At 36.1% G+C, this 20367-nt stretch overlaps 1 protein-coding gene across 1 annotated transcript in view; it reads right to left on the bottom strand.

Moving 5' to 3' along the window:
- Positions 1–20367, bottom strand: part of CEP128 (centrosomal protein 128) — a 507255-nt gene that overhangs the window by 348534 nt on the left and 138354 nt on the right. Inside the window, 2 exon segments of the mRNA XM_020976328.2 lie at positions 1247–1411; positions 4199–4849. Of these exon segments, the coding sequence (XP_020831987.1) occupies positions 1247–1411; positions 4199–4849 (816 nt within the window).

The following is a 20367-nucleotide window of genomic DNA, read 5'->3' as shown; positions in this document are numbered from 1 at the left end:
TTCAAATATAAAGATATAATATATGCATATATTATATATAATCCTAGACATAAATAATTTCATCCCAGATTTTACATATGCAGGCATATATATAAAACATCCCAGATATAAATGATTTCTAGAATATCTATTAATTATGATTCTAGATGTAACCTTACTGCTCCATTTACAAAGAAAATCAAGAGCAAACCATCGAGCTTTGACAGCCTCAATCCCTAACTCTTAAAATTCTGTAGTGACAAGAAAACTCCCAGCTATAAAAGTACATAAAAAGGAATATATCTGTAATGTCAAAAATGGAAATCAGTGATAAAACATTTATTTCAGCAATGGTAAAGTGTACTTTTAATTTTTCAGATATTGAATTTTTCTCTTTCTTTGAAACAAACAAGGAAATGGTATTTAAAAAAAGGAAACAAATTTTTTGGCTTGCAGTTTAATTTTGAGAAAGTCAGGAAAGTTAGCATTATTGCCACAATAACAGATGTATTTAGATAGCTATGAACATTAGACATGGTAAAACAAAGTATGACACAGAAGTTAAATTACACTTACTGTCATAATGATTTCTACCTAATGCCTTATTTCCTTGATTTTAATGATGGATTAGAAGCACATATTGGATGATATTAAGAACAGAAAAACATAAATTAAATAATAAAATATACCTTATATGAAGTTTGAACACAATAAAATATAGGGCTCCCTTTTTATACTAAAATTCTGTGGCATTAACTATCAGTACAATTTACTAGGCATTTATCACATATTGCCTTATGCTGTTAGTTGATATTTCACATCTCTCATTGCCCCAACTAAATTATAAACTCCATGAGGGCAAAAATCAAGTCTTACATTTCCCACAATGCCTGAGGTAGATGATACATTCAATATACATTTATTTATAGATTTATTATGTTACATTGAACATATGATTAGATATATGAGTAGTTACATTACAGCATTTACTCAGAGTGCCTAGCTCACTCATGGGATCTCACTCAACAGGACTTTTTCATGTCTTTAAAAATAATTTAAGAGACAACAGAAATTTAAATTGAAGGCTCTGAAAGATGCTGACTGGTAGTTAAAAGGTACAGAATCATAAAGTCCAATAAAACTTATCTGCCCTGGTCCCACAACTATTTTTCTAAAGTTAAGAACTCAACTCTTTATTTCACCACTTGAACCAAAGAAAAAGAAAGGCAACTTAATTTTGAAAAGTAGAATACAGACTTCTCTTTACCTTATCTTCCAATTGCTGTTTCACAAGATGATATTTTCGCTTGAGTTTTGAGTTCTCATCCTCTTGGTGGGCTAACTCTTCTGCCAGCTTTTCACACTGAATTTTTATTTTCTCCATCTGCCAACGATGAATTTTTGCCATGTTTTTGTCTTCCAAATTTTCTGCCTGATGAAAGGAGGATAAGATAAAGATCACTTCAACAGGTAAAGTGTTTTAAAATAATCCAAGTCAATTTTAAAGCATACACAGAAATCATATTTTAAAAATACTACCAATAGACAAAGGCACTAAAAGTCTTTAGTTATTTCTTAATGTATAAACACACACACACACACATTAAAAGATAACATGGTGTTGTAGAAAGTGCACTAAAGCCAGAAGACTAGGGGTTCAATTCTTTTCTCTAACACTTACTAGCTTTGAAACTTTGGATATAATCTTGTGATACAAGAAAATAAATAAACTTACAAATAAAATGTCTCTTACTAGCAAAAAATAATCCAATATGATTATCAAGTTTACATACCATATTCTTACTTCTTATAAGTCCTCTAAGAAGTTTAGGTACAATATGATGCCATATCTTTACTTTGATTACATCAATTATTTTGTTGAAGATATATAATTGGAGGCAGTTAAAAGACTGTCACCATACTTCAAAATACTGTAAGGGTTCATGACTTCACCAGCATCAACACTCCTTCCACTAACATAGACTATAAGTCCTTTATGTTTCAAAAGCTAAACTTTGCAAGGTGCTAGGGACCAGAAATTCATCACATGGTAGCCAGACCTGTGACAGATACATAGGCACCTCCCAATTAATATAGGCTAGTATTTAGATGGCAGCCATACAGTTCCAAGTCAGTACTAAAAACCCGTTACAACTTGGTAGAACTTGTTAAAGTTTGTCCTCTGCTGCCAAAGACTTCAAAAACCCAGGGTGCCTCCTCTATGCCATGATGAGGCAGTACTTTTAGTAAAGACAAGAAACAAATCATGACTGGATTCTGTCTGATTTTCAATTAAATTTAAATTAATTGGATGAAGAGCATTTCACTGAGTCTTAAAAACATCAAAGAATGAGAATGGTGATACTAAATTGGATGGAAAAAAATATTTTCAATCTGCTAAGATAGAGAAGATTAAGTACATCACAATTTGCAAGACTAAATAAAGTTCCATTTTCCAGTAATTACAATGAACATGCAATATGGGAATATCCCCAAAACAAATGTAAAGATTCATACCCTATATACAGTGTGTGTATATATATGTATATGTATATATATATATATACACACACACACACACACACATATATGTATACACACACATATATATGTATACACATACATATGTATGTATATACGTATGTGTGTATGTATATATATGCATATATATACATACACATATATATGTATATATGTATATATACGTATATACAGTTTCCTACCAAAAGTCCTTGCACATGTCAGTATATAAATTTCCCATAGTATCTATGTTCTCTATTCCTTTCCCATTAATTTCATAAATAAAAAATGGTGATGGATGGGGAAGAGTAGTTACTTGTCAGAAGAAACAAACATCTAGTGAATGTTAAGAGAAAAAGAACTGGAAATTCTCACTCTAGTTCAATTTTCAATTCTCACACTGGTATTCCCGACTAGATGTACCATGCCCTCAAGTGTCAGTCTCTCCATTTCAAAACCCTTAAGAAGCTTTCCATGTGGATAATTTCTTTCTTATTTGAAATTTCAAATATTTTACTGTCCTTACTTTCCACATGAATTCACAACATATCATAAAGGGAGGTGACAAGTAATTTTCCTATTTTACAGAAAGAAATACTAAGTGGTCAAGCAAATTACAAGGCCAGGATCAAATTCTGTGGGGTCCAAAAATTAATTTTAAATAATACTTCTTAATTTTATGAGGCTATTGCCTCAAAGATCTAGCTTTGGTGATTTTATGTTTACTTTAACATATTTATATTATAATGAACTCTCCAGATTGGACATAATAGGTAATAGATCTCACTCAAATGGAAGCTCAAGTTCAGAATTAATAGAGCTTTTCAGAGCTCCTACCTCCTCATAAACATCCATATTGGTTGTTCAATTTGTCAACTTTGGAGTCTTCTTTCCAAACGAATTCAATTCCATATTTACTAGACATCTTCCTCTTGAATCACACAGAATTGTGGAATATGACAAAGTCTTTCTTGACTTTTGCATACATTTAAACTTGTATTGTACTCAAAACACAGAGTAGCCATTGCCTTTCAGAGAATTACTAATTTTTAAAAGGCTTTACAATAAAAGGAGCAATTAAAAAGTAACTTCTGTAAATTAATCACCCTAATGAGATTCATGTTCTGAAATGGTTCTCCAACATGTCAATCATGCTATAACTATCATTCTCTGCAAGTATTTCCATCAATGAGATACAATAATCCCACAATAAAGCATTTACCCAGCAAAATTTTGAAAGATAAAACTCAAAATGAGTTTGTTCTGGTTATTTCTTCCACAAAGCCTACAGGCTGACTTCTTATGGTCACTACTATGTTAATAAGGAATATAGATATAGGAGCTATGAACTTAACAAGTCTGTGATCTTTTTTTCATTTAAGAGGCCATAAATGTTGAATGAGGACACATTTGAGGTCCAACCTCTTACTGTTACCTCCACCCTTCTTGAACTCCTAAAATAGCTAAATGTTCTTTTTAAGGGTTTCTGTATTCTGTAGAAGGTGTTCCCAAGTGAGTGCTACAATTCATTTCAACACTAGCTGAAAAGACAAGAATAAGCTCTCTTGATTGTTAGTTTGATCTTTTCTTCAGTCTCTGGAATAAAGAATGATCTCTGAAAGCTTACACTTTATTAATTTCATGGACTACTAGGAAAAAAATTCCTATTACAGTTATCACAGCAATTCTGCACCAGTACCTTCAGGGATCTAATGAGGCTCTCAACTTCACTCTGTTCTTGTTTAAACTGCAGCTTCAGCTCTCGAATATTGTGATCATGCTTGGCTTTCATGCTCTGTAATTCTGTCCGGAGATCTGCCAGCTCTTTCTGGTGGACATCTCTTTCTACTTTTAACTGCCTGATGACTGTACTTGTTTCCTCCTGGTTAGATCCCTCCATTTTCCTGACATCAGAAAGGTTTTTAAGTGCCTCCTTCTTGGCTCGCTCTTCTTCAGCCATTTTGATAACAAGCTCTGCCCGAGATGAACTGAGTTGCTTGATGGTCTCTTGGAACTCAAAAAGTTTTTCCTTGTCTTTTTCTCGGAAAATTTTTATATCAGCAATTTCCTTCTCCAGATGCTCTTTTTCAGTACTTACCTGGTTATGCACCTTACTTTGCTTTTGCAATTCATTTTCCAATTGATGTACGGTGTCTCTGAGGTTCCTGACTTCCTGCTCCAGGTCCTTTTGCTGACACTTCATGTCATTAAGTTTCCTCTCCTTACAATGAAGCTCCTCTTCCTGATTAGCACGCTTGGTTATGATGTCATTAAGCTCCTGTCGAAGATTTTCAATCCGGCCTGAAGCTAAGTGAAGCTGACCCTTCAAGTCATCTTTCTCTTTCAGCATCTAGCAAATTAAAAACAAAGAAAAATATTACAAAATTGGTTTAAATTTTTTTGACATAGGCTATTCTACAACAAAATTAAATTTATTCCCAGAGCAATAAATGTTCACTTACAAAAATGCTTTAGACTTCTTCCCTTCCTCCTCATAATTTTATGACTAGTACTTGCTGATGGAAGAATTTTTGATAAAAATAACAGAAGAAATGCACAATGAATAGATTCAGCCATAGCCTGACACTAGTGGCCAACAAAACTAAGAAAGTTGTATGAATAAGATTCACTGAGCAAAAAAATCTCTTTAATTAGAATCCTATTAACTTGGGTTTTGTGAAAATTTTCAACAGAAGTTGGGCTATAGTGTATCTCTGTATAATTTTTCATAGATCCTGTGCTAACAAAATTAATAGTATAAACAAGATTTCTATCTCATGGTCAACATTTTAAAAGCCATTTTTAAATCAACTGAAAGCATCTTTTTATTGTTTAACTTTTAAATAGTGTGTTGTTGTTTCCAATTACATATAAAGACAAGGTTCAACATTCATTTTTTAATAACTGTGTTCCGAATTTCCTCCCTTCCTCCCCTACTCCTCTCTAAAAAAGGTAAGAATTTTAAATAGGTTATATATGTGCAGTCAGGTAAAGTATATTTCCATAATCATGTTGTGAAAGAAGAAACAGAACAAAAGGGGGAAAAAATGTAAAAAAGATAGCATTTTTCATCATGAGTCCTTTGGAATTGTACTGCTGAAAAAAAGTAAGGTTATTCACAGCTGATGATCACACAACATTGCTGTTACTGTGTATAACGTTCTCCTGGTTCTGCTCACTTGACTCAGCATCAATTCATGCAAGTCTTTCCAGGTTTTTCTGAAATGTACCTATTGTCACTTTTTATAGGACAAGAGTATGCCATTACATTCATATACCATATCTTGTTCAGCCGCTCCCCATTTGACAGACATCACCTAAATTTCTAATTCTTTGACACCACAAAAAGAGCTACTATGAATATTTCTATACATGTGGTTCTTTTCCCCTTTTTATGATCTCTTTGAGATATAGACCTAGTGTGACATTGCTGGATTAAAGAGTATACACAATTTGATTGCCCTTTGGGCATAGTTCCAAATTAAAAAGCACCAACTATGCAGAAAAATAAAAATTTAATCATACATTTTAAAATTTAGTATTTACTTTTAGCATTCTTTTCTTTTTTAAATTGTAAATTCCAAATTCCCTCCCTCCCTCCCATACTCTCTTCCACACTTGAGAAAGCAAGCAATATGAGAACAATTATACACGTGAAATCACGCAAAATATATTTCCACATTAGCCATATTTTTTAAAAAAGCAAGAAAATAAAGTGAGAAAATTATACTCCAATTTACACTCAAAGTTCATCAGTTTTCTTTCTGGAGGTGGACAGCATTTTTTCAACATGGGCCTTCTGGAATTGTCTTGGATAACTATATGGATCAAGAGTAGCCCAGTACATCATCATTACAACATTGCTGTTACTGTGCACTACAGTCTCCTAGTTTGCTCCCATGGTTTGCTTTTTTTTTTTCCTGAAACCATCCCCCTCATTATTTCTTATAGTACAATAGTATTCCATCACAATCATATACCATAAATTGTTTAGCCATTCCCCAGTTGATGAGCATCCCCTCAAATTCCAATTCTTTGTCACAACAAAAAGTTGCTATATATTTTTGTACATATAGGCCCTTTTCCTTTGATCTCTTTGGGATACAGACTTATTAGTGGCATTGCAGGATCAAAGGATATGCAGTTTTACAGCCCTTGGGGCCTAGTTCCAAAATGTTCTCCAGAATTGCTACATCAGTACATTACTCCACCAACAGTTTATTAACCTACCTATTTCTCCCTCATCCCCTCCAGCATTTGTCATTTCTGATAAATGTAAGATGGTTTTGTTTTGTTTTGCCTTTCTCTAATCAATAATTTTCATATGACTATATTCATATGATTTTCTCTTCTGAAAACTGCCTGTGTCTATTCTTTGACCATTTATCAACTGGTGAATGGCTCACCTCTATACTCAGTACATACATACAGTTCTCATTTACACAAATTTGCATTATGCATATTCAACTTCACATAAAAAATTCTTAAAGAAATCTGCATTCAAAAAAAACACCTGTTAACTTTAATGTGTGGTACTCTATTCTCTCTCTTTCTCTCTCTCTGCTCCTCAGCTGAGCCATTCTGCAGCCTCCCAATCATCCTTCCCCAACAACAACAACAATAACAACGAAACCTCCAAGTGAAAGAACAGGAACAGACTTACACAGGAACCACCACTGCCTCTGAATGAGAACTCAGCTTGAGACCTTCAGAACCAATAGCGGAGACCTTTGCTCCACTCTATCTACCTGTATGTCTAGCCCCACGTGTCTGTCTTCCATCTGTCCATGCTTGGTACTATATGTCTGCCACTAGCCCCCCAAAGGTCATAGTCCTATCCTATCTGTGCCCTGTCTGGGCCCTACTTGTCTGCCCTCTTCCTCTTAGCTCTGGCCAGGCCCCTACATGGCTAAACCCCAAACCCCATGTGTTCTTCCTATGCTCATTTCTCTTTCTAAGGCCCCCTTGTATCCTTGAATCATGTGTCAGCCCTCCCCCCCCACAGGTCTACAGCCCCCTTTCTGCCTCCCTACCCCACATTCACAAGCAAATTCTTATTATGTAAAAATCGCTTTATATGAAGGTCTATGGAACAGTCCAGCTACGTAAAGCAAAAACTATCTGCATTTGAGAAATAAGGGCTTTATCAGAGAAACTAGCTGTAAAAAAATCTGATATTGTGTACACATAGGTCCTTTTCCTTTGATCTCTTTGGGATATAGACTTAGTAGTGGCATTGTAGGATCAAAGGATATGCAGTTTTATAGCCCTTTGGGCCTAGTTCCAAAATGTTCTCCAGAATTGCTACATCAGCAGCAAAATTTAGTTTCCCTAATTATTCCTTTTAATTACTTCTATTTCTGCTTTTGTTTTGTCTCAGATCATGATTGCTACCACTGTATTTTTTTTAAATTTAGCTGAAGCATAACAGATTCTGTTCCAGCACTTTATTTTAACTCTGTGTGTATCCTTTTTGTTTCAAGTGTATTTCTTGTAAATAACATATTTTTGGATTCTGATTCCTAATCCATTCTGCTATTTACTTCAGTTTTATGGATGAGCTCATCCCATTCACATTCAGTTATGATTACTGTGTATTTTTCTCCATCCTATTTTCATACATTTTTCCTTCTCTCTTTTTTTATTCTATCTCTCCTCAAAAGTCTGTTTTTGTTTCTGACCACTACCTCTCCTAATCTGCCCTCCCTTTTATCATCTCCCCCCTCATTTCTTATCCCCTTCCCCTTTTAATTTCCCTATTGAGGCAGACTTCATACACATACATACACACACACACATACATGTGCCACCCCTCCTCCTTTTCCTCTCCACTGTAAAACTCTTCCTTGCACAATTCTTTTATGTGAAACTATTCTCCATTCTAACTTGCCTTCTCCTTTCTCCCAGCACATCTTTCTTTCCTACTCGTTCACACTTTTTTGTAAATAATTCCAACATAATTAACTTATATCCATACCCTCTAACTTTTGTAAAATCTTTTTAAACCACCCTAATGATGATAAGTTTCTCATACAAGAATGTAAATGATTTATCTTTATTGAGATCCTTATGATTACCCTTTCATATTTACCTCTTCATGCTTCTCTGGAGTAATGTGTTTGAATGTCAGTTTTTCTATTTAGCTCTGGTCTTTTCATCAGAAATGCTTGAAAGTCCTCTATTTCATTAAATATCCATTGTTTTCCCTGAAGGATTATACTCAGCTTTGCTAGGTAGATTATTCTTGTTGTAATCCTAGCTCCTTTGCCTTCTAAAATATAATATTCCAAGCCCTAGAATCCTTTAACATGGAAACCACTAAATGTTGAGTGACAGTGACAATATCTAAATTGTTTCTTTCTGGCTGCTTGCAATCTCCTTGATCTGGGAACTCTGGAATTTGGCTGCAATATTCCTACAAGTTTTCTTTGGGGATCTCTTTCAGGAGGTGATTGGTGGATTCTTTCCATTTCTATTTTGCCCTCTGGTTCTAAAATATAAGGGCAGTTTTCCTTGATAATTTCTTGAAAGATGATGTCTAGGTTCTTTTTTTTTTTTGATCATAGCTTTCAGAAAGTCTAACAATTTTTAAATTCTCTCTCCTGGATCTATTTTCCAGGTCAGTTGTTTTTCCAAGGAGATATTTCACATTGTTTTCTATTTTTCTTTCTTTTGAATTTGTTTTACAGTGTCTTGATTTCTCATAAAGTTACTAGCTTCAATTGCTCCATTCTAATTTTTTTTATTTTTTTAAAAAATATATATAATTTATTTATTTTTAGTTTTCAACATTCACTCCCACAAGTTTTTGAATTCCAAATTTTCACCCATCTCCCCCCTCCCCCCACCCCAAGATGGCATGCATTCTGAATATCCCTTCCCCTAGTCTGTCCTCTCTTCTATCTCTCTCCCCTTCCCCTTCTATTTTCCTATAGGGCAGGATAGACTTCTGTACCCCGTTTCCTGTATTTCTTATTTCCCAGTAGCATGTGAAAAATTTTTTTTAAACATATGTTTTCAAAACTTTAGGTTTCAAATTTTCTCTCTTCCTCCCTCCCCACCCACCCTCATTGAAAAGGCAAGCAACTCAATATAGGTTGTACATGTGCAGTTATGCAAAACACGTCCATAGTAGACATGTTGTGAAAAACTAACTCTATTTCCCTTAATCCTATCCTGCCCCCCATTTATTCTATTCTTTCTTTTGACCCTGTCCCTCCTCAGAAGTATTTACTTCTGATTACCCCTTTCCCAATCTGCCCTCCTCTCTATCATCCCCCTGCTCTCTTGTCCCCTTCTCCCCCTATTTTCCTGTAGGGTAAGACAGATTTCCATACCCAATTGAATGTGTATGTTATTCCCTCCTTAAGCCAAATCCTATGAGAATCAGATTCACTCATTCCCTCTCACCTTCCCCTCTTTCCCCTTCCACTGTAAGAGATTTTTCTTTTTTTTTTAGATAATTTACCCCATTCTACCTCTCCCTTTCTTCTTCTCTGAGTATAATCCTCTCTCATCCCTTAATTTTATTCTCCAGATTTGACCCTTAATCTTCAACTCACCCTGTGCCCTCTATCTATCTATCTACATATACATACATATAATTTTTTTCCTCCAACTACCCTAATACTGACAAAGGTCTCATGAGTTATAAATATCATCTTTCCATGCAGGAATGTAAACAGTTCAATCTTAATAAGTCTCTTTGATTTTCTTTCCTGTTTACCTCTTCATGTTCACTTGAGTCCTGTATTTGAAAGTCAAATTTTCTATTCAGCTCTGGTCTTTTCATCAAGAATGCTTGAAAGTCCTCTATTTCACTGAATGACCATTTTTTCCCCTGAAGGATTATACTCAGTTTTGCTGGGTAGGTGATTCTTGGTTGTAATCCTATCTCCTTTGCCCTCCGGAATATTATATTCCATGCCCTGTGGTCCTTTAATGTAGAAGCTGCTAAATCTTGTGTTATCCTGATTGTGTTTCCACAGTACTTGAACTGTTTCCTTCTGGCAGCTTGTAATATTTTCTCCTTGACCTGGGAACTCTGGAATTTGGCTACAATATTCCTAGGAGTTTTCCTTTGGGGATCTCTTTCAGGAGGAGATCTGTGGATTCTTTCAATTTCTATTTTGCCCTCTGGTTCTAATAATCAGGGCAGTTTTCCTTGATAATTTCTTGATGATATTTTTTTGATCATGGCTTTCAGATAGTCCAATAATTTTTAAATTCTCTCTCCTGGATCTATTTTCCAGGTCAGTTGTTTTTCCAATGAGATATTTATTTCACATTGTTTTCTAGTTTTTCATTCTTTTGGATTTGTTTTACAGTGTCTTGATTTCTCATAAAGTCACTAGCTTCCAATTGCTCCATTCTAATTTTTAAGGAAGTATTTTCTTCAGTAAGCTTTTGGACTTCCTTTTCCATTTGGCCAATTTTGCTTTTTAGGGCATTCTTCTCCTCATTGGCTTTTTGGACCTCTTTTGCCATTTGGGTTAGGCTATTTTTTAAGGTGTTGTTTTCTTCAGCATTTTTTGGGTCTCCTTTAGCAAGCTGTTTTTCATGATTTTCTTGCATCACTCTCATTTCTCTTCCCAGTTTTTCCTCTACTTCTCTTACTTGTTTCTCAAAATCCTTTTGAGCTCTTCCATGGCCTGGGACTGATTCATATTTTTCTTGGAGGCTTTGGATGTAGAAGCTTTGACTGTGTTGTCTTCTTCTGGTTGTATCTTTTGATCTTCTTTGTTACCAAAGAAAGATTCTATGGTCTGACTTTTTTGCACAGTTTGCTCATGATCCCAGCCAATTACTTGAGTTTTAAACTCTTTGTGAAGGTAGAGTCAGCTTCCAGTGTGGAGAATGTATTGTCCCAAGCTTTGGGGGTTTTGTGCAGCTGTTTTCAGAGATACTTCTAGGGACCTGTAAATTTTCAGTTCTTCCAAGGTGTTATAAGGGGCAAGGTGTTTACTCCTTTTGTGGCCTGTGCTCTGATCTATAAGTGACCACAAGTACTCTTTTCTGCCTCTTCACCACCACTACAAGCTCCACCATGCCAGCAGTCCTCCTTGCCCCAGGATTACCACCCAGAACTGTGACTCAGATCCAAGTTGGTCAAAGCAAGAGAATCCTGTACCAGCAGAGTTCCCTGTAATCCCCTTCTGATCAGCCACTCAATTTTCCCTCAGTCTGTGGGCTAGAAGCTCTGGAAGCAGCCACTGACTCAGGGCCAAGCTTGGGGACTAGGGCTGGGACTGCACTTCTTTCTCACTGCAGTCACAGAATTTTCCCACTGACTTTCTAAGTTGTCTTTGGCATTCATGGGTTGAGAAGTCTGGAAACTGCCACAGCTACCCGCGATTCAGTCTTTGAGTCCTGCTCCAGGTTCAATGAAGCCTGTTTTGCCTGCACACCCACACAAAACTGCACTTCTCTCCCCACCTGATATGATATACCTTAACGATCAACCATCCACGCTGTCTTGGGCTGTAAATTTGTTTCACTCTGTCTTTTTGTAGGTTCTGCTGCTCTAAAATTTGTTTAAAGCCATTTTTTACAGGTATTTGGAGGGGTTTGGGGGAGAGCTGAAGCAAGTCACCGCTTTTACTCCGCCATCTTGGCTTCACCCCTCAGGAATAATTTTCTTTAGTGAGCTTTTGTACTTCCTTTTCCATTTGACCAATTCTGCTTTTTGAGAAGTCATCCTCACTGAATTTTTGTACCTCTTTTCTTTTACCATTTGGCAAATTCTGCTTTTTAAGGAGTCCTTTTCTTCAGTGAATTTTTTGCCTCTTTTATCACTGGACAAATCCATTTTTGAGGTGTTATTTCTTCAGAATTTTTTGCACCTCTTTTATCAAGCTGTTAATTCCTTTTCATAATTTTTTTGTATCAATCCCATTTTTTTTCAGTTTTTTCTTTGAGGCTTTGTTTGTAGCTATTTCCACAGTTCAACTGGGTTACCTCTAACACACCATCTTGGCTCCACTCTCTCCCTAATCACACATTATTAATTAATCATCATAGCAGGTTCCAGAACTATGAATAAGCTAGTTATATTGAGCTAAGGAAGGTTTAGTTTATATACTTATTGCCTACAGGAGCTGCTGATGGTTATGCATTTAATCCCTTGCTTAGATAAGCCAACAACTCTTATTAATGAACTGACTGAGGCAACTGCCAAAAGAAAATTAGCTTACATCTTCTAGTTTTTTGAGAGAATTTGATGATGCCAAACTGAAATTACTGTACAAAACTAGCATGACTTCCCAGTATTATCTGGTAAAATTTGAAGGTACAAGAAACCGTTCAGCAACAAATTTCAAACACACTTAGAACACACTGGCCATTCAGATAACTGAATATAATTCATTTTTAATCACAAAAATACCTATAAGCATATGCCTTCAAAACGAAACTAAATGCCAGAAGATTGCATCCCCATTGCTTTGTATAGAGTGGATATTTCATAATGACTTTTCATTCATTCATTCATTTAAGGTAAGAGGACACTACTGAAGTTATTTGGAAAGGTCTGAATTCTAGATAATCCTGTGACTACAACACCATTTGGTTCCAGGATAACCTTTCTTCTTATATTATTTTTTTTAAGATGTCATAAAAATTACACATTTTGCTATAATCAGAAGTGACACAATTTATGGGAGAAAATGTTTGTTACAGGTATTTTTCTGATTAAAAAAACAACTGGAGTGGAAATTTTTAGTAAAAGAATGAATTTGTGAAGAAAATTCAATATTACCTTTACCCACACCATTTTCACCTTTGTCCTAAACTTCTTAGCCCCAAATATGATATTTCTCTGAAAACCAGTAAACTTGATTTTTGCAACAAAGGTAAATTAATCAGCTAAAGACACATGGAGAAAATGGCAATTCTGATAATTTTATTACTGAGAAGGACATTCTCAATGGTATACTTCCTTATCAAGAACATAATCAAAAGCAAAAATACTATAGAAGAAATTCATTTGTGAAAGTCAGGAGGAGGGAAGAAGTTACAGCATAAAAAAAACCTTAGGTACTAACAAAAATAGCAGGAAAGGTGTCAGAAGGAATTGGAGGATGGGCTCGTATTACATGTTATTGTTGGGATACAGGGGAGAGAAATAGCAGGATTAAGGTTAGAACTGGAGTTGGAACATCAACCCTAAGCCATATTATAAAGAATGAAGATTCCCTATCTCTAATCTCCTCTTGGTGTACCTTTCATATCTTAGTTTGAATCCATTCATCTTCAACTGAACTGAAATATATAGAAGACCTTAGTTCATATACAGAATTAAGTCACTGCTCCAAATGTAGAAATCTGTATTTTACATAATTTTATAGTTGTTTTTGTGTTTGAAATTTTTATACCAAAGTTTCATTTTCAGGAGATTCATTAACTAAATTGTCATTGTATAAGAGACATGTGGATATATTTTAGGATGTGGATTCCTTCTTCGCACATCCTTTTGAGGCTAGGGATGAACCCAAACACAGTAACATACATATTAATATTCTAGAAAATTCCTCTCCTCCTCCAAAATAATAGGCCTTTCCCCTCCCCCCAACTCACAGAGGGTCCATGTTCTTCCACAAAAGGCCTATATTTGAGATAGTGCCCAGCTACTAGTGCTAAAAAGACTGAAACTAACATCAACCTTGTACTTTATAAAGCCAACAAAATTAAAGGGAACTCTGTTACCAGACAACTGTATATAAATTTAATCATCTCTTGTAAGCTTAGATAACATTCTGCTGGACATTACAGTAAAAAAGCAAGATCATAACCCTAATAAATGCGAAATAAAATCCTTAACTCAAAACTTTCAAAGGCAATAGAAATTCTAACTACATCTGTTTTATAAAAAAAAAAAAAGGAAAGTGCCAATATGTAAAAATACACGTATATTTTACCAGCTCTTTTTGTAGTGGCAAAAAACTGGAAATTAAGGAGATACACATCAACTGTGGAATGGCTGAAAAAAAATACAGTATATAAATGTGTAATTGTATATTACTGTGTGTCAAGAGAAACATGAGAAGACTTTTAGGAACTGATGCAAACTGAAGTGAGCAGAATAAGGACAGCAAGTTATAGAATGACAACAGCATTATAAAGATAGCTTTGAGAGACTCAAATCTCAAATCTTAGAGGTCAGCTTTGACTAACCACAATTCCAGAAGACAACTAATGAAGCATACTACCCAACTCCCAACTGGGAGGCAAGGAACTAAGGGTACAGAATTAATCAATTAAGTGTGTGTATGGGTGTGGGTATGTATCTATATGCATATATACGTGTGTGTGTGTGTGTGTGTGTGTGTGTGATGACCAATGTTATACTTGAAGAGGAATGTTTGTTACAAAGGTTTCCTTTTTTTTTTTCCAATGAGTCCTGGGAGAAGTAGGAAGATAAGAAGTAAATTTTTGTTATGGAAAAAATGAGTTTTAAAATTAAAGCCTAATCAACAGAGAGAAAAATATATAGAATTTATGAACTATAAAGAACTTATGATACCACCTAGTGTTTGACCCTTACATAATAAAGAATCTCTTACAGATATGTTGTCATCTGGCTGCTGCTATTTGAAGACCTCCAAGGAGGCAGGATTAAATTTTCCAAAGTAGACTCTTTCCTCTTTTATATAGAGCTAATTACTAGGAATTTTTGCTGTACATTAAACTAAAATAGGGCTCTGCAACTTCTTCTGTTGTTTTAGTTCTTTTCTTTGGGCATTTTCACTGGCTGGCCTTCATTCATTTAATACTCTCCCTCCTCATCTCTACTTCCTGGCTTCAAGTCCAAGCTAAAATCTCACCTGTTGCAGGAAAGGCCTTTCCCAATCCCTCTTAATTCCAGCACCTCCCTCTGTTCATGAGTATAAAAGAACAAAGTGAAGCCAGTTTTTAGTGATCCTTGCTTCCTTTTCCAATCATTCACAAATCCTAACAATGTATTCTCGAGTCTGCCAGGAACAGGAGCAAATTCATACTTTGAAGGAACAGAACTGTATCCATTTTTATAATTCTCACCTTAAATGAAACCAGAAATAAAAAATTACACCTAAATGGAATGATGGCTCACAGGCTCTCCCTGAAGAGGCAAACAGAGGAGCTGACAGAATTATTTTTATCTTTCGGCCAAAGGCAACTAAAAACCTCATTTTACGCAACAGTTGGTCATCCTGAAAAGCAGTGGTTACTGTAACTTTTTGCAAAAAAGAAAGCTATTCCATTGTGCATTGAATTCTATCTATTGTAGTAGAAGAAGAGATAGAGGAATTCTACTAAGACCTGGATGAGACCTTCCAAATTAAATCACCATATACTTTAATATTCAGAAATTTTAAGAAAAAGATAGAATGTGAGAACAGTCAGGGACAATGAAAAATATGGGTCAGGGTTAAGAAATGAGAAAGGACAAAGAACTGTAGATTGCTCAAACACTTTACATCTAGAGACCATGATCCCTTTCTCCCAGAAAAGATTCATAAGGTACTGGACATGGCAAGCAATGAATTATATCACAAAATGAAATTAATGATATTTTTATAGGAAATAACCTCTTATCTCATGTGAGATTCATTCCTAAATTGACAGGAAAAGGAAGAAAAAGTTGAATTAGAAGTGAAAAAAGAAGAGGAGGATGAGGAGGAGACATTTATTTAGCTACAGAAGGTTTACAGACCACTTTATAAATATGATCAAATTTTATCTTCACAACATCCCCGTGAAGTAGGTACCATTATTACCCCATTTTACGTATGAGGAAATTGGGGCAGATAGAAATCAAATGACTTGCCCAAAATCACACAATAAGTATCTGAGACAGGATGTGAACTCAGATCATCTTGAATCCAGGACTAGCACTCTACTCACTGAAGCAAAGATCAAAATTGGGATCATAAATTTTGAGTGGGAAGGGCATTAGAGACCATCAAGTTCAACTCTCATTTTACAGATGAGAGATCTAAGATTACAAAGAAATTAAGTGACTTGCCTAGGGTTAACACCTAGTGAGTGTCTGAGACAGCATTCACACTCAGATCTTCTTTAACCCACATCCAAGACTCTATTCCTTATGCCACTTAGCTGCCTGCTAATTATGGGTATCTTTTTTCCAGTTAGACTGAAACCAGCAACCTAAGAATTCCTACACATTAGAAGCCCAAAGTCCGTCACTCTACTAGCTGGCCCATTTGTCCACATTCCCAATTCTAGAAAGCTCTCTGAGCTCCTGAGGAGGATCAAGAATTGCCCTTTCAAGAGCCTCTGAGTGCTTTGTACCAAAGAGCTTTAACCAAGTCCACATTCTTTCAACACTTTTTAGACAATGCCCAAATTCCAGTCCCTAAGGAATACACAGGCTGACCGCAGGGGGTGAACTTGCCGATCATTATCACTCCAAAGAATGAAAATTATGCAAATTCAACCAATGACAGTTTACAGCATTCGTTATCTTCAGCGCTTGACACTTATAGACACACAGCACATTCACAACTGTCTCTAATTTAATAACCTACAGACAAGAAAAAAAAGAATCAAAGTGCCTGGGGCTAATTCCATTCTCTCAAAGATCTACAAGACAAGGGGTTAGTTGATCATACAAAAGCTGAGTGAAATCATTCAGGTTATATGGCAAGAAGAGATTTTCCCCCAGAAAATCAAGGATGCCTTCACTGTCCACCTATATAAAGCAAAAGGATAATAGGCTTCCCTGTGACAACCACAGGAAGGAGGGGGGAAGGGGAAGAGGAAGAGGCCTCTCTCTGTTACTGCCAGCAAGATTCTTGCCGGAGTCCTCCTTAATAGGCTAATCTTTCACCTGGAGGACGGTCATCTACCTGAGAGCAGCATGACTTCAGAAAGGGCTAAGGAATGGCTGACATGGTGTTTGCTGCCCAACAACTCCAGGACAAATGCCAGGAGCAGAACAGAGGTCTATATACAGCAATAATATTTGTCAATCTGACCAAGGCCTCTGATACTGTCAGTTGTGAAGGCTTGTGGAAGATCATCACAAAATTTGGTTGCCTGGAGAAGTTCATGAGTATTGTATGCCAGTTCCATGAAGGCATGCTTACAGGGGTTCTAAATAATGGACAATGCTCTCAGGCTTTACCAGTCACCAACGGAGTGAAGCAGGGCTATGTGCTCCCTCACATGCTTTTTAGCATGACGTTTTTAGTGATGGTGCCATACTCCTTCAACAAGGATAAAAACAGCATCAAGGTCAGCTACCACACTGATGGTAAATTATTTAACTTGAAAGGTCTACAAGCTTAAAGTGGAGGGAGAGCCAGTATGCGATGGTCGCAAATGAGGCTGAGATGCAACAAAGTATGCCCCTCATGCTGATTCTGGCCTAACAATTAACACCAAGAAAACAAACGTTCTCCACCAGCCAGCACCACACCATCCATATGTGGAACCATCAGTTATGGCAACTGGAGAAGTTTTGAATACTGTGGTTCACTTTCCTTGGCAGTATACTTTCCAGGAATGTATATACAATAATGAGGTAAACGCACACATTACCAGAGCTAGCTCAGTGTTTGGGAGGCTCCAAAGGAAAATTTGGAAGAAAAGAGGTGTTAGACTGACTACCAAACTGAAGATCTACAGAGCAGCTGGGCTGACCTCATTATTATACACCTGTGAAACCTGGACAGTATGTCAGCGCCATGCCAGGAAACTGAATTTGCTTCCATTTGAATTGTCTTAGGAATATTTGCAGATAAAAGATCACCTGGCAAGATAAGGCATTGGACAATGAGGTCTTTTCTCAAACTCAACTGCCAAGCATTCAAACTCTACTACAGAGAGAGCGTAACTCTGATGAGCTGGCCACATTGTTCGAATGCCAAACATATACTTGCCTAAAAGACTATTTTACAGAGAATTCACACAAAGTAAGCATTCACATGGTGGTCAGAAGAAGCAATACAAGGACCTCTCAAGTTCTCTCTGAAGAACTTTAGAACTGAATGCATGACGTGGGAAACACTGGCAGAGGATCACCCACTATGGCATGCCCTCGTTAAAGAAGGTGTTGTGCTCTATCAGCAAAGCAGAATTGAAGTAGCTCAAAATAAACACAAGATGTACAAATTTAGAGAATCCACCCCAAATATTCACATGGACAATTTGTGCCCAACCAGTGGTAGAACATTCTGAGCTTGTACTGGCCTAATCAGCCAGTTGGTAACACTGAACTTGACTCTAACATAGTGATGCCATTTCAAGAATGAAGAACAATAACCATACCATATCATACTTTCCAGGGATGCACACATAGATGATAAGGATGCAACAATGACGACAAGAAGAAAAAAGAGCCCAGGAAAAACCCTGAAGATCATCTCTGGTTAGAGAGTATGATCTAGAAGAAAAAGATATCATTAGTAACTTGGAGGGAGAAGTTTCAAAGGAACGATAAGGTGAGAAGCTAGATTATAAAGGGTTAAGAGAGTGAGAAGAAAAAAAGTGAAGATGATCTTTTCAAGGAGGTTAGCCACAAAGGGCAGAAGAGATATAGGATAATGATTAGCAGGGATGGAAGGATCAAGTGAGAGTGTTTTCAGGGATGGGGGAGACTTGGGCATGTTTACAGGCAGTAGGTTACCTAAAACAACCCTACATCAGTAGCCAGAAAGAGGTTGAAAATAAGTGAAAGGGGAGATGACAGAGGTAAATGGAATGGGATAACTGAACAAGCAAAATGGCAAGCCTTGGTAAGGAATAAGGCCACTTCATCATGTGAGACAAGAGTAAAGAAAGAGACAGTGGCAGAAGGCATATGAGCTACTTTATCTATCAGATTTATGGATAAGGGAAGAATTTAGGACAAAAGAAGATAAAGAGAGCATTACAAAATGTAAAATAGATCATTTTGTTGTATAAAATTTAAAAAGTTTTTGCACAAACAAAGCCAATGCAACCAAAATTATAAGGAAAGCAGAAAACTGTGGGGAAAATTTTGCAACAAATATCTCTGATAAAGGCCTCATTTCTCAAATATATAAAGAATTGAGTCAAATTTATAAAAATACAAGTCATTTCCCAATTGATAAATGGTCAAAGGTCAAACGGGAAGTTTTCAGACAAGTCAAAGCTATCTATAGTCATATGAAAAAATGCTCAAAATCACTACAGATCAGAGAAATGCACATTAAAACAGCTGAGGCACTATTTCACACCTATCAGTTTGGCTAATAAGACAAAAAAGGAATATGTTATATGTTGGAGAGGATGTGGGAAAACTGGGACACTAATGCACTACTGGTGGAGCTGTGAACTGATCCAACCATTCTTCAGAGCAATTAGGAACTATGCTCAAAGAACTATAAAACTGTGCATACCCTTTGAAACAGCAGTACCACTGCTAGGTCTATATTCCAAAGACATTCAAAAAAAGGGGAAAGACCTGTTTATACAAATATATTTATAGCAGCTCTTTTTGTGGTAGCTAAGAATTGGAAATTGGGGGGATGCCTATCAATTGGGAAATGGCTAAATGAATTATGGTACATGATTGTAATGAAATATTATTATGCTTTAAGAAATGACAAGCAGGATGATTTCAGAAAAGCCTGGAAAGACTTACATGAATTGATGCATATTAAAGTTAACAGAACCAGAAGAATGCTGAACACAGCAACAGCAATAGTGTTCGATGAAGAACTGTGAATGACTTAGCTATTCCCAGCAATACAATGATTCAAGACGATCCCAAAGGACTAATAATGAAGCACACTTTCCACCTCCAGAAAAAGAACTGATATTGACTGAATACAGACTGAAGCATGTTTTTTTTTACTTTCTTTTATTTATTTTATTCAAGTCTTCTTGTACAAAAATGACTAA

Source organism: Phascolarctos cinereus, unplaced genomic scaffold (assembly GCF_003287225.1).
Source record: "Phascolarctos cinereus isolate Bilbo 61053 unplaced genomic scaffold, phaCin_HiC Scaffold_3;HRSCAF=262, whole genome shotgun sequence".
In the NCBI taxonomy this organism is placed as follows: Eukaryota; Metazoa; Chordata; class Mammalia; order Diprotodontia; family Phascolarctidae; genus Phascolarctos; species Phascolarctos cinereus.
The sequence above is the reverse complement of the archived record's forward strand: the minus strand, read 5'-3'. Positions and strand labels throughout refer to the sequence as shown.